This window comes from Fragaria vesca, linkage group LG5 (genome assembly GCF_000184155.1).
Source record: "Fragaria vesca subsp. vesca linkage group LG5, FraVesHawaii_1.0, whole genome shotgun sequence".
In the NCBI taxonomy this organism is placed as follows: Eukaryota; Viridiplantae; Streptophyta; class Magnoliopsida; order Rosales; family Rosaceae; genus Fragaria; species Fragaria vesca.
In genome coordinates this window covers 9,562,832-9,577,271 of record NC_020495.1, presented here as the reverse complement: position 1 = coordinate 9,577,271, position 14,440 = coordinate 9,562,832, and the positions used below count along the sequence as shown (strand labels likewise).

At 39.8% G+C, this 14,440-nt stretch overlaps 2 protein-coding genes across 2 annotated transcripts; both read left to right on the top strand.

The window, feature by feature from the left end:
• Positions 1-370: 370 nt before the first annotated feature.
• On the top strand, positions 371-2,797 carry LOC101309939 (pentatricopeptide repeat-containing protein At3g16610-like). Its single transcript, XM_004301179.1, has one exon. It carries the CDS (start codon positions 371-373, stop codon positions 2,795-2,797), a length of 2,427 nt encoding a protein of 808 aa, XP_004301227.1.
• Positions 2,798-5,784: 2,987 nt separating this feature from the next.
• LOC101309644 (protein argonaute 1A-like) lies at positions 5,785-12,323 on the top strand. Its single transcript, XM_004301178.1, has 22 exons — positions 5,785-5,886; positions 6,094-6,528; positions 6,629-6,837; positions 6,928-7,083; positions 7,169-7,302; positions 7,434-7,543; positions 7,874-7,980; positions 8,167-8,305; positions 8,375-8,491; positions 8,655-8,762; positions 8,872-8,943; positions 9,479-9,601; positions 9,683-9,848; positions 9,948-10,210; positions 10,311-10,453; positions 10,591-10,653; positions 10,744-10,807; positions 10,926-11,061; positions 11,149-11,222; positions 11,301-11,395; positions 11,509-11,540; positions 11,708-12,323. Exons 1-22 carry the CDS (start codon positions 5,785-5,787, stop codon positions 11,923-11,925), a joined length of 3,066 nt encoding a protein of 1,021 aa, XP_004301226.1. The 3' UTR covers positions 11,926-12,323.
• Positions 12,324-14,440: the final 2,117 nt, after the last annotated feature.

Genomic DNA, 14,440 nt, shown 5'->3' with positions numbered 1-14,440 from the left:
GGAGCAAACGCTTTTAGGACACTTCTGATAATAAGAGGTGAACAACATATGATAGCTCACTCAACCATCATTTTAGTATCAAAAGAAAAAAGAAAGAAAAAAAGTGCGGTAGCAGTCTAGGTTTTGGTAGGGGCAATTTTGTTACCTGCATAGTTAGTGCACTATTTGAGCATGAAATGTAATAGACTAATAGGTGATATTTTGATTTCTTAGCTTGACCAAACGAGGTCGTGTATGATCTTTTCGTTCTACGAGCTCTTATCTATCCCTTTCAAAGAAAATATCTATTGCATTACAAATCTCTTGAAACAAAAATGCCAGATGCACATACAAATACAATCATTAGTTTCATTGGAGCCAAAACAACGAGATGTTACGGTGCGCTACACAACTCACTCGTCGCCAACTTCTTCACCACTTCACAACTCTACGCGCCACAACTACACAAACCTACTCCTCTAACTACATCAATCTTCTTGAAGCCTGCATTCGATCCAAATCTCTCGCTCAAGCCAAGACAATCCACCAACACCTCATAAAAACCAAAACCCACATCGAGTCGAGGTCTCTTCTTCTTGATAAACTGGCCCGTCTCTACTTAACCTGTAATCAACTCGACGTCGCACGCCGACTGTTCGATGAAATTCCCCAACCAAATGCTATACTATGCAACCTCTTTATACGAGCCTACGCGTGGAATGGACCCTTTGAACGAGCCATTGAGTTGTACTACGCCATGCTCGAATCGGGTGTTGAACCGACCAAGTACACGTACCCTTTTGTTCTCAAGGCATGCTCTGCTTTGCAAGCACTTCAAGTTGGTGGGGATATTCATCGACACGCGAAACGACTCGGGCTCGACTCTGACGTATATGTTTGCACTGCTCTGATTGATTTGTATGCGAAATGTGGTGAGGTGGTGGCTGCAGAGAGTGTGTTTGATGGGATGTTGTGTAAAGATGTTGTGGCGTGGAATGCTATGATTGCCGGGTTTTCGCTTCATGGTCTTTATGATGACACTGTAAGGTTGGTTGTTAGGATGCAGGGAGCGGGAACAGCCCTGAATGCTTCTACTATTGTTACAGTTCTTCCTACTGTTGCGCAGGCTAATGCGTTGAGCCAAGGGAAGGCGATACATGGTTACTCTATGAGGAGGAGGTTTAGTGATGATGTGGTACTTAGTACTGCGCTTTTGGACATGTATGCGAAATGTCAGTGCATAGTTTACGCGAGGAGAATATTTGATGCAATGAGTGTTAGGAATGAGGTTTGTTGGAGTGCAATGATAGGTGCATATGTTGGGTGTGACTCCATGAGGGAGGCAATGTCATTGTTTGATGAAATGGTGGTGAAAGATATGAGGAAAGTGACACGAGTTACTCTAGGAAGCATACTCCGAGCTTGCACAAAGCTGATTGATCTGAGTGGAGGGAGACGAGTACATTGTTATGCAATTAAATCCGGTTTTGAATTAAGTACAATGGTGGGCAACACCATCCTTTCTATGTATGCAAAGTGTGGGATTATAGATGATGCATTCAGGTTATTTGATATAATGGAGCCAAAAGATACGGTTTCTTATGGTGCTATCATTTCAGGCTGTGTGCAGAATGGTTATGCAAAGGAAGCTTTGCTTATATTCCACCAGATGCAGTTGTCTGGGATTGATCCAGATTTGGCAACCATGGCAGGTGTTTTGCCTGCCTGTTCACATTTGGCTGCTCTGCAACATGGGGCCTGTGGCCATGGTTACTCAATTGTTCGCGGCTTTGTTAATGACACCTCAATATGTAATGCCTTAATAGACATGTACTCGAAATGTGGGAAGATCCATATAGGCAGGCAAGTATTCGACAGAATGCTTAAGCGGGACACTATCTCATGGAATGCAATGATAGTTGGTTATGGGATTCATGGCCTTGGGATAAAAGCAATTTCACAGTTCCACAGTATGCAGGCAGCTGGAATGAAGCCGGATGATGTAACTTTCATTGGCCTCTTATCTGCTTGCAGCCATTCGGGGCTTGTCACTGAAGGAAAACACTGGTTTAGTTCTATGACTCGAGATTTCAGCATAATCCCAAGGATGGAACACTACATATGCATGGTTGATCTTCTTGCCCGAACTGGACTGTTGGCCGAGGCACACAATTTCATTCAAGACATGCCATTTGAGGCTGATGTTCGAGTATGGAGTGCACTGCTTGCTGCATGTAGGGTTCACAATGATATTGAACTTGGGGAAGAAGTGTCCAGGAAAGTTCAAGGGCTAGGATCTGAAGGTACTGGAAATTTGGTCCTCTTATCTAATATGTACAGTTCTGTTGGGAGATGGGATGACGCAGCGCATGTGAGAATTAAACAGAAGGATCAAGGCCTTAAGAAGAGTCCAGGATGTAGTTGGGTTGAAATTAATGGGGTGATTCATGGATTTCTCGGTGGAGATCAGTCACATCCAGAATCGGCTCAGATACATGAAAAATTAGAGGAACTACTAGTAGACATGAAAGAGATGGGATATTGTGCAGAAAATAGTTTTGTTCTCCAAGATGTTGAGGAAGAGGAGAAAGAAAGGATCCTCCTTTACCATAGTGAGAAACTAGCCATTGCTTATGGAATTCTTCATCTGAGCCAGGGGAAACCCATTTTTGTTACTAAAAATCTGCGGGTCTGTGGTGATTGCCATGCTGCTATAAAGTTCATCTCTCTTGTTACAAAGAGAGAGATAAGCATAAGAGATGTGAGTCGGTTTCATCATTTCAGGGATGGAAATTGTAGTTGTGCAGACTTTTGGTGAAGAAGATAATGCATTGGGTGTATTCAATGCCTCCCTGCCTCCCTGCCTCTTCAACTGTATGATATGTGCTGAGGCAGGTTGTTTAGTATTGATTGAGCACTTCCGTTACATTGTACAAGTTCTAGTTTTTGCAGAATGCAGATTATGTTCCTAATTTATTATTACTTTAGACTGCATCATTTGCCTTCTTTCTTCAGAGCATGCTAAGAAATTTACTTTTCCTATACTAGCATGTAGTATATTGGGATGTGACACCTAAATTCATTCCCTTTGATTTTGCATAAACTTCCGTTGAACTTGTTGCACAAGGTATCAATGCTCATTTCTCTCATCTTGTCTACATGTTACTTACCTTTTGCAGTTGAAAAAAGTGAGAAGATTCAACAAGAAGGAACTCATCAAAGTTTTCGGGATTTGGCTCAGGGACTTGATGATCCATTGTGAAAATGCAAAAGTTCTCCAAGTCCACTGGATACAGGAATGTATAGGTGAGTGCTTGATACTGTTTTAATCATATCTGCTTATATCGTATCATCATGTATGAGACTTGATAGGGAAACAGATGGGTTGCCATAATAGATCATAAATTTGACAAATAATGAAATCCAATGAGCTTCCAAATACGTGACTGATGTTGGCCTCTTTTTTCTGCAAGATAATATTACTGTAAAGTAGTAGTACTATTTTGTGTGCTTGCTGACCTGGGTTTCAAATGAGAGAGCCTTCTATTTGCTGAGAGATTCAATTCCATGGTAGAAAAACCAATCATGCCAATATAATAATAATGTGGAATGCTACTGAACTAGACAATATTCTTGTAAATGGTTAGTTGCTTCATTGCCTTCATCTGTGTACGGTTTGTTTGATATCCCATATAATAATCTCAGACTAATAACTAAACGTGGAGCTTAATAGGATAAGAGTGACATAAATATAGATTAATGTATAAGTATTCCCTCTATTCTGTGCTGTATTTTAAGCATCCGTTTACTTCTTCTTTAAGAAACAAAAATAAAAAGCATGATCTCTTCTGCTATTGTCTCCCCAATGGGTTCAAAGTGAACCTAAAATCTCACTGCTCCATGAGAGCTCTGTAACTGTAATTTCTATACTCACTTTCTTGCATGATTAGTTTATTGCAACTCTAATTTCTAATTTTCTAGCTGTTTCACTTACATAGGACAATAGGAGGAACCATCTCACATGCACTATAGTAGGATAATTGCTTTTGTAATATAGAAGGAATTATTCACTAATTTAAGTCTTTAATCAGATCACACAACCACCTCAATAGTATTACGTATTTGATCATTGTTGTTTTTTTCTTCTTATCTATGATGTTGACTTGGATTAATAGTGAAATAATGTGAATGAAAACAAATATTAGCTCATAATTGACAGAGTGAAATGGCGATAATTGCTAATCAAATTTTTTGGTGACGAGTTACATGTCGATGATTACAAATCTAATCGGGCTGCTGCCTATTAAAGTTAAGAACACACCAAATATAGTGATTACCTGCCCCTTCTTCCACCTTGTGACATGTAGATATGGACAGAGACTTGCATATACATGTATGACATAGCCATTTTGATATGAAAAAAAATCTACCACCAAACAACTATTTCAGAAAGATCTCGAGAAAGTGAAGAAACTACTATTGGGTGGCTTTTCTACAAATATGCTATAGGGAACCTAATTTGTTGCATATATAATTGCAACATTTCATTTTGATCAGCTGAGGAAGTTGGAGTCACTAGAAACTTTGTGTTGTAGATTTGTATTTTCTTTTGATGTATAGAAAAAAGAATGAGAAACATAGTCAAGAATAGAAAAAAAGAAAAAAAGAAAAAAAAAAAAGGAAGATCTCAAGATGGGTGAGAATCATAGAATTATGTGTTCGAATAAAAGAAAATTTACAACTCCTTAAGCTATCATTAGCGATTTATGCAAATAGTAGTATGAGATTTATTTTCAATTATCATTAACGGTGGAAATTTTATTTTGTATCGAAATCACACAGTTTTCATAAAAACTTTATAGGTTAGAACGGTGAATCATGTCAGAACGTTTCTGTCTTTTAACTACCAAGAGTGAATTGAGATATAACTTCAATCAATATCGGCCGAATTTAAACATGATATGTTCCACACTTAACCTCTTACCAACTCTCAACCAAATGTGTTGGTTATCAACCGTGGAATTGAATATGCGTCTCCACACCGAAGCTCTTTATGTCAGGGGAGGGTGCAATGGCGAAGACGCGCCCATTTCCTGAGGGAGTGGGGCATTATTTATGAGCTCCGATTTGTAAACCGTGGTGCTAGCTAGGTTAAAAGCTTCGGATGGAAATGGAAATGGAAATGGAGGCTTTCTTGATCAGAGGCACCAATAAATGCCACCCAAAACGAAACCAAACAAGGATTTGAAAGCTTTGTTGGGATCCAATTATTGGGTACTCTCTCAGGCACAGAGAGAGACTGAGAGAGAAGAAAAAAAAAAAAAAGAAGGAAAAATAAGAAAAGAAGAAGGAGAAGACTGTGGCTTGTCATTTTCAGAGACCTACCCGACCAGTCACCCCAAGCCCTCCTCCATTGTTAAGCGTGCTTGCGGGGTTTCACTAAGCTTTAAGAAAAATTATAGAAACCCAAAAGATACCGTTATTTTCAAGTAATAAATTTTTACTATTTCTGTTGTTCTCATCCACCACTTGGTACTGCATTGTTGTTATTGGTACTACACTAGTCCTTACATCAAATCCAATACCCTACTACTGCTGCATCACCATTCTCTCTCTGCTCAACCATAACCCAAACCAACAATCCATAGCTCAGGTGAGTACTTGCTTCATTGGATTCTCTTCCTTTTTTATCTATCATTTTTCGGAAATCGATTGGTTAGTTTTGTTTCAAATTAGATAAGGAGAAATCATTATTGAGTTTCCTTTATTTGATCTGTGAGCCAGCGTTAGTTGAAGATCATCATCATGGTGAGGAAGAAGCGAGGAGGTCAACTCGCCGGAGGAGCTGAAACCTATGAATCTCATGAGGTCGGCGATCAGGCTTATCAACACCACCAGAGCCAAGATGTAAGAGCAGGAGGAGGTTACCAACAACACCAAGCTGCAAGGCCCACCGGACCACCGCAGGGAGGAGGAGGAGGCTATGGCGGTGGCCGTGGCGGCCGTGGAAACGGAAACGGAAACGGAAATGGATATGGATATGGAAATGGAAACGGAAACGGATATGGAAATAAAAATGGAAATGGAAATGGAAATGGTTATCATCATCACCAGCAGCAGCAGTATGGTGGTCCCCCGGCGGCTGAGAATGGAAGCAGGGGGAGGGCACATGGAGGAGGAGGAGGGGGTTACGGCGGCGGTCGTGGCCGTAATGGAGGATCTTCTTCCGGTGGATATGGCCCGGCCAAAGCATCAATTTCTGACCTGCACCAAGCGACCTCTGCTGATACATATGTTGCTGGTGGGGACAACCTTGAGGCTCAAGCTCAGCCTATTGCTCAGGAATTGGTGCAGTCTTTTCGGCAGGTTTCGATTGAGCAACAAGTTGCTCCTCTTCCTGTGCAGGCAATCCAACAACCCATTCCCACCTCCAGTAAGTCGGTCAAGTTCCCTCTTCGCCCTGGGAGAGGCACCGTCGGCGCCAAATGTATTGTCAAGGCTAATCACTTTTTCGCCGAGTTACCTGACAAAGACTTGCACCATTATGATGTGAGTTTTTTTTTTTTGTGTCTGTGTTTCGACATAGTCTGAAGTTAGTCTGGAATGTGTGTTTGTAATGGTGTGTTCTTTTGATGCTTAAATTTGATAGGTTACTATTACACCTGACATTGCATCAAGGAGGTTGAATCGCGCCGTGATCAAGCGTCTGGTGGATTTGTACAGGCGATCTGAGCTTGGAAATCGGCTCCCTGCTTATGATGGACGGAAGAGTTTGTATACTGCTGGGCCGCTTCCTTTCTCGTCCAAGGAGTTCAAGATCATGCTTGCTGATGAGGATGATGGATCAGGCGGGCAAAGGTGGATATTCATTGTTAAATTGTACTCTTACATACCTTTTTTGGATGCAGTCTTCTCACCCGAATCATTAATTCTCTCTTTTTGCTGCAGGAAGGAGAAGGAGAGAGAATTCAAAGTGGTGGTCAAGTTTGCTGCACGTGCTGACCTACACCATCTAGAACTTTTTTTGATGGGGAGGCAAGCTGAGGCTCCTCAGGAAGCACTTCAGGTTCTCGACATTGTTCTGCGTGAACTGCCTACAGCTAGGTATGGAAACTTGATTTCTATTTGTTCATAATTGCACATTAGTTTCATTTATTCTTGTGCTAATGTAATTATTTGCTATTTGTAGTTACTTTCCTGTAGCACGTTCATTTTATTCCCCTGAGTTGGGAAGAAGGCAGTCACTTGGTGAGGGTTTGGAAAGTTGGCGTGGATTCTATCAGAGTATTCGTCCAACGCAGATGGGGCTGTCTCTAAATATTGGTACCTTATTTCTCAAAATTCTTTAATTGACATATTTTTGCAACCATCATGACTGATGCACAAATGATGCATGCATATGTTCCTGCATTGCGGTGTTTTTTGCTCCTTTAACGAAATTGTCGACGGTCCAGATATGTCATCAACTGCTTTCATCGAGCCCCTGCCAATCATTGAATTTGTCAATCAGCTGCTCGACCGAGACATTTCATCTAGACCATTGTCAGATGCTGATCGCGTGAAGGTTAGATTTTGTTCATGGTCTTGTTTGTTTCAATGTTTCTGATTTTATGTCTATGAATTTAGTCAGAATATTATTATATCACGTGGTGCTTATATTGTGTTAAATCAACTTCTTTTTTTTGTTGAATAAAATCATTTTTTTTTTCAACTTTAGGATGACATGTCTATTAATGAATATTGACAAAGGCTAACAACTTTGTTGTAACAAACTATGAGGTATATGTGATGTTACCTTTTCAATGGCATGACATTTTATGTAGAATTCGGAATTGGATTATCCCTCCATTCATACAGATAGCAGTATCACAACTTTTTGTTTATGTATGAGCAGATAAAGAAAGCTCTACGAGGAATCAAAGTTGAAGTTACACACCGTGGGCACATGCGCAGGAAATACCGTATAACCGGATTAACGTCGCAGCCAACAAGAGATCTGACGTGAGTATTGTCATCTTATGTCATTTTCTTTCTGCATTTCAATAGAAAAGAAACAAAACAGTACCTAAAGGGCCCTTAGTGTTTTCCATTTGGTGGAGATACCCTGAAATCTGTTGTTGAGTAATCTGTATCATATTGAGATGGATGCAAAAATTGTTCCACTGACACTGCTCCTTGATTGTCCAGTTTTCCACTTGATGAGAGAGGTACCATGAAGCATGTTGTTGACTACTTTCATGAAACTTATGGTTTCACTATAAAGCATACTCAGTTGCCGTGTCTGCAAGTGGGAAATCAGCAAAGATCAAATTATTTGCCCATGGAGGTAAATAAATGCTAGTCTTTTCATCATTATAAGCTCGAGTAGCATGTTAATAGGAAGTCATTGTTGCAGGTCTGTAAAATTGTTGAAGGGCAGAGGTACTCCAGGAGGTTGAATGAGAGACAGATTACTGCTTTGCTGAAGGTGACTTGCCAGCGTCCTCATGAAAGGGAACGTGATATTATCCAGGTTTGGTATTGTGGAAAGTTATATTGTATTTTACATTCTGTTATGCTTGATGTATGGTTCAGAGTTTTCTTCTTCTTTTAATTGACAACATGAGGTTGTCATCGACCCACTTGTGAATTAATACCCGCTCAATATGTGTTGGTTGAAAATTTGTACTCTGCAGACAGTTCGCCAAAATGCTTACCATGAAGACCCTTATGCTCAGGAGTTTGGCATTAAAATTAGTGAAAATCTCACTTTGCTTGAAGCTCGTATCCTTCCCGCACCAAGGGTAAGATATCTATAACAGTCTGCTATCTATTTGTCTTTCAAACATTGGTACCGTCAAGGTTCACTTTACTGTATGGATGGTAACTAAAAGCTTGTTTTGTGCTATGCAGCTTAAATATCATGATACAGGTAGAGAAAAGGATTGCCTTCCCCGAGTTGGACAGTGGAATATGATGAATAAGGTATACCTTATACATGAGTTTATAGTTTCCTTGTACTGTACACCTTTCGTACTATGATAACATATTGATCTGGATATACTTTTGTATCAGTAGGGGTATTTACGCAATTAATGGTGAAACCTTTAATCTACTTTTTACTGTATGACAACTCTTTCCGTGCTCTGAAGATCCTAGGGATTCTTGTTGACACTAGCCTTCTTTTGTTTCCCTGTGATGAAGATGTTAGGATTACTGTTTATGCAGTTGCCCTGACCACAAATTTAATATTAAATGTGTAATAGATAGGTGAAAGTGGTGGGTTGGAAGAAGATTGTGTTTCCTTGCTTAAAGATAAGCAGGGAGTCCAATTCTTGTTGCAATTCCTTCTCTCCTGTTTTGGGGTTGCAGGGTGGAGATGAAAAAGGGAGTGAAAGTTAAAGGCTCTGCCATAGATTATTGGGCAATTAGTTTTAGCAATAAGTTATAGAACTTTGCTAATATCCAATATCTTTTTCCTTTGGAATATTGATGACAGTCTATCATTGTAATGTTACAGAAAATGGTCAATGGTGGCACAGTCAACAATTGGATGTGCATAAACTTTTCCAGGAGTGTGCAAGATGCTGTTGCCCGTCGGTTCTGTAGTGAACTTGCTCAAATGTGCAACATTTCTGGCATGGTATGTGTTCTCTGATGCTCTTGTATCATCTATTCTTTTCCAAATCTGAGATTCTTCATATTGATGTTCGTGCTTTTCTAGGCATTTAATCCAGAACCAGTACTTCCTCCTATCACCGCTCATCCCGGTCATGTCGAGAGGACACTAAAGTCACGCTATCATGATGCAATGGCCAAACTCCAGCCCCTTGGCCAGGAGCTTGAGCTACTTATTGCTATTTTGCCAGATAATAATGGCTCTCTTTATGGTCTGAACCTTCAACTAAATACTACCCACTCCTGTTTTAAGTATTTCTGTTATTTAGCATTGGACCGTGGACTTATGTATATCATCATTTACTATCCAGGTGATTTGAAACGCATTTGTGAGACGGATCTCGGCCTTGTTTCCCAATGCTGTTTAACAAAGCATGTCTTTAAAACCAATAAGCAGCAATATTTGGCAAATGTCACGTTGAAGATCAACGTGAAGGTAGGGGGAAGGAATACAGTGCTTGTTGATGCTCTGTCCAGGCGAATTCCTTTAGTAAGTGATCGACCTACCATCATTTTTGGTGCTGATGTCACCCATCCTCATCCTGGAGAGGATTCAAGTCCGTCAATTGCAGCGGTGTGTTACTAAACATACATGCTTTAGCTTGCATATGATTCTATTCTGTCTCCACCCAGGGTAGGATTTTGACTGTTTCACAATTACTATCTGAATCCAGGTTGTGGCTTCTCAAGATTGGCCTGAAGTTACAAAGTATGCTGGTTTAGTTTCTGCTCAAACCCATCGACAGGAACTCATCCAAGATTTGTTCAAAACGTGGCAGGATCCAGCAAAAGGGACAATGTCTGGTGGCATGATCAAGTATGGCTACTCTTCTAGTTTTGGATATTTGGTTGTTCCGGATCTGATTTATTGTTGTTGTTGTTGTTATTTTTTTTCCTTCTTTTTTCTTAACTAAACTTGCTTCGTGTTTCATCTGTATTTGCTTTTGGATCCAGGGAACTGCTCATATCTTTCCGTAGATCAACTGGGCAAAAACCTCAACGGATCATATTCTACAGGTACCGACGTACTGTCTGATATTCTGCCTCAACTAGCTTTTTCTGTATTGCCATTTGGTTCTAATATTATTGTAAGTTTATTCTTTGCAGGGATGGTGTCAGTGAAGGACAGTTTTATCAAGTTTTGCTATTTGAACTTGATGCCATTCGTAAAGTAAGTCTACTTGGCTAATTAATTTCTTCACTTTTCTCATTTTCATCTCCGGAAATTACGGAAATTACAAAATATAGTCAATCACTTTCTCATTCTTATATATTTGACCTTAATTCAGGCATGTGCCTCATTGGAGCCCGATTATCAGCCTCCGGTGACCTTTGTGGTGGTTCAAAAGCGCCATCATACTAGGTTGTTTGCCAACAACCATAATGACACGAGATCAGTTGACAGAAGTGGGAATATATTACCTGGTATTACATTCTGCCAGATTTGGAACTTCTTGAAATGATTTCAATTTTGCATGCATGATTTAAAACACTTGGCAATGGATATTACAGGTACAGTTGTAGACTCCAAAATCTGTCATCCAACTGAATTTGACTTCTACTTGTGTAGCCATGCTGGAATTCAGGTACTGATTCATTAGTTGTCTGTTTATATACTTTGCAAAGCTGCGAGTTGTTATATCTGCAATCACTGTGTCAAACAGGGCACAAGTCGTCCAGCTCATTACCATGTGCTATGGGATGAGAACAACTTTTCAGCTGATGGATTGCAGACCCTCACAAATAACCTTTGCTACACGTAAGTTTGATGATTATCCCTCATTTTCATGTTAGGTTCCTTGTGAGGATGCCGATATTTTGTCTGTGTTCTTTTAAGGGATAATGATTTTGTTGAACGAATTACTTTTGCAGATATGCAAGGTGTACACGTTCTGTTTCTGTTGGTCAGCTCTCGCTCTCTCATCTCTCACATTTATATTTATACACACGCACACACAGAAACTGACCAAGTGAAAAGCACACATGCTCTATCTTATTCTGAATTTGATTTTATGCTTATTGTTCTTTCATAAATGTGAATGCTGAAATTGGTTTAATGCTAATTTGACAGTCCCCCCTGCATACTATGCACATCTTGCTGCATTTCGAGCCCGTTTCTACATGGAACCACAGACCTCAGAAGGCGGTTCAGTGGCAAGTGGTGCTACCACAAACGGACGTGGTGGAGGGTATACTGGACGTAGGCCACCGATTGCCGCAAGTTCTGCTGCTGTGAAGCCTTTACCTGCTCTCAAGGATAATGTCAAGAAGGTTATGTTCTACTGTTAGACCGACCTTGTTCTGCAACTAAATAAACAACTCGCCCCCATGGATATGGTGGGTGTAGTAAACTAGTAACAAAACACAGTACTGTTGGTAATGTACGTATATGTGTGTATCAGACATGTATTTCTATTACTATGAGATTGTGACACTAGTGTCTACCCAAATCACGTGAATTTGGGATATGACGTTTCCTTTGCTATGTGTGTCTTTGAATTGTCACGGTCATTGTGATTATTATCATGTGTCTCTAGCCCTCTACCTATTGCTTTGTCTAAAATCATGGTTTTGGCAAACTAATCTGTGTTCGCCGTTGAGATTCCGGAGACATGGGCCGTTAGATTGTTTGTGACAAATTTTTTTTATTTTTTTTAAATCACATGGTTTTCTCAGAAGTTTGCTAGACCCGGATACTAATCTGTCATGGGAGATAATATCAGGAGTTCAGCGCTTCTTCTACCTTGGCTATCAAGAATGGATTGAAATATGACTAATCAACGCGGCTGCGATTCAAGCATAAGTCGCTTCTTCTACTTCGACTATCAAGAATAGATTAGAATTTGATTCTAATCAGCGTAAGCAACGATTCAAATTAGGGGTGGGCATAAAAAACCATAATCTCGAACCCGTCTCGAAATTTACCGAGACAATACGGGATTTAAATCTTAAAACGTCTGTCCCGTCCTGTTTATATATAACGGGATGGAACACAGGACAGATAATTCAAGTCCTGTTTAGGCTTGTCTCATCTCGACTATTTTAATGATTGATTTTTTATTGATTAAGATGTGATTTTAGCATTTCATTTAAGTGTTTTGATCTTAGCTCTTTGTTTCTTTAAGTTGCTAGGTTGTCTCCAATTCAATAACAATGATGTTTAATACTTTACTTTGTTGATTGTTGTAGACTCTCTTCTTGCACCCTAATAGTGATGACGAGTTTAGAGAAAGTAAGTAGTATAAACTCTCTTATTACACCGTGTTGTACTTGTAAATATGTTACAAGTACTTGTTAATACATAACAGAGTAGAAATCACTATAAAACTATGGAACTCTTTCTTTTATTTATAAGTTTATTTTTAACTTTTTTTATCTGGGATTTGGCTCGTCTCGTCCCAATTGGGATAGGGCTCGGGTGGGATGAAATCTAAGAAATCTAAGAAACGCAAATCCTGTCCCGTCCCGTCCCGATTTTAATGTTCGAGACGGGCCGTGAGATTAGCTCTATCTCGTCTCATCCCGTCTCATGCCCAACCCTAATTCAAATATATCTATATTCTTACCGACTCGACCACATGTAGTGGTTAATATGTGACAATGAATAGTAAACTAGTAAAGTACTGGGAATGTAACCATTCAGTTAAAAACTAGGTTTATGGGGTAAAAGTATGCAGTTAAAAACCAGGTGTAGGGGGTAATAAATAATGCCGCCGGTAAAAAGTAAAATGTTGAAGATGAGTTGTTGTTGGGACTTGGGACGAAAGAAAGAGACATGGCGGTAGATGCATCATTTCATTACTGCCTGAAAGAGGAAAAGCCCAAGGGGACAGACTTCTGGCTAGTTCTGCTTCTGCAAATGCAAAGGGCAGTGGGGGTGTTTTGGTCATTTTCATGAGCAGCGTCCGTTACCATAGCCGTACTAGTAGTAGTGGTCACGAAAAAGAAGGCTTCGGAATTAATGAACAGGTGTCGTCGTGTGATTGTATGTGCTTTGGGGTAGTGGGCTGAGTTGGTGAGTGGACAAGACCGGACCGGACCGGACTGACTACTACTGCTTTTAGTCTTGACCATAGTCGCTCTCTCTCTCTCTCTCTCCTTCCGGAGAAATTTTAACGCCAAGCTGGCTGATGCCACGTCATTCTATCATTTTTCTTAGTATTTGATTTTACACGGTGATAATTCAGGGAAATAAATTTGCCAACCAGCAGAGTGTGCTGGCCCAAGAAAAATTACTGTACCACAACGGAAAAAGCAGCAGCAGGCCCAAGAAAAATTACTGTAGTTAAATTTTGATTAAATTAATCAATCCATGCTGCTGTTTTTTCCGTTGTGGTCAGGCTGACCAGCACACTCTGCTAGTTGGCAAATTTGATTCCATAATTCAGTAGCCTCATCACTACGAATATCTATAAAAATCAGAATTTGAATTTAAATAATAATCTGGAAATACGAAAGAGGGAAAACTGAAAAGAGCGTTATAAAAGAGTTTTCAAAACTAACGATTTGTTCAAACGTCATAGACATCTTTATATTTAAGGACTCAGTTGGAAAGAGTTGTCGTCATCTGGAACCTACTGGCGACTTCACGTGAGCACTCGAACATATGAAGAAATTACGTTTCACTCTACTCACGAATTACAAAGTCAGCTAGTCCATTCAAAATTTAGTGCGTTTACTGTCATTATGTTTTAATATTCACTACCAAGTTTGAATGGCTTAGCTAGCTTTGTAATTCGTGAGTATAATGAAACGTAATTTCTTTATAGGTTAGAGCGTTTATTATAATAAACAAAAAAAACCC

What these genes read in the sequence shown, in the direction of transcription:
- LOC101309939 (XM_004301179.1), top strand. Translation starts at nt 371, where the DNA reads ATGTTACGGTGCGCTACACAACTCACTCGTCGCCAACTTCTTCACCAC.
- LOC101309644 (XM_004301178.1), top strand. Translation starts at nt 5,785, where the DNA reads ATGGTGAGGAAGAAGCGAGGAGGTCAACTCGCCGGAGGAGCTGAAACC. An exon ending in CAAATTATTTGCCCATGGAG is followed by an intron (nt 8,306 to 8,374) that starts GTAAATAAATGC and finishes TCATTGTTGCAG; the next exon opens with GTCTGTAAAATTGTTGAAGG. An exon ending in CAAGTCCGTCAATTGCAGCG is followed by an intron (nt 10,211 to 10,310) that starts GTGTGTTACTAA and finishes ATCTGAATCCAG; the next exon opens with GTTGTGGCTTCTCAAGATTG.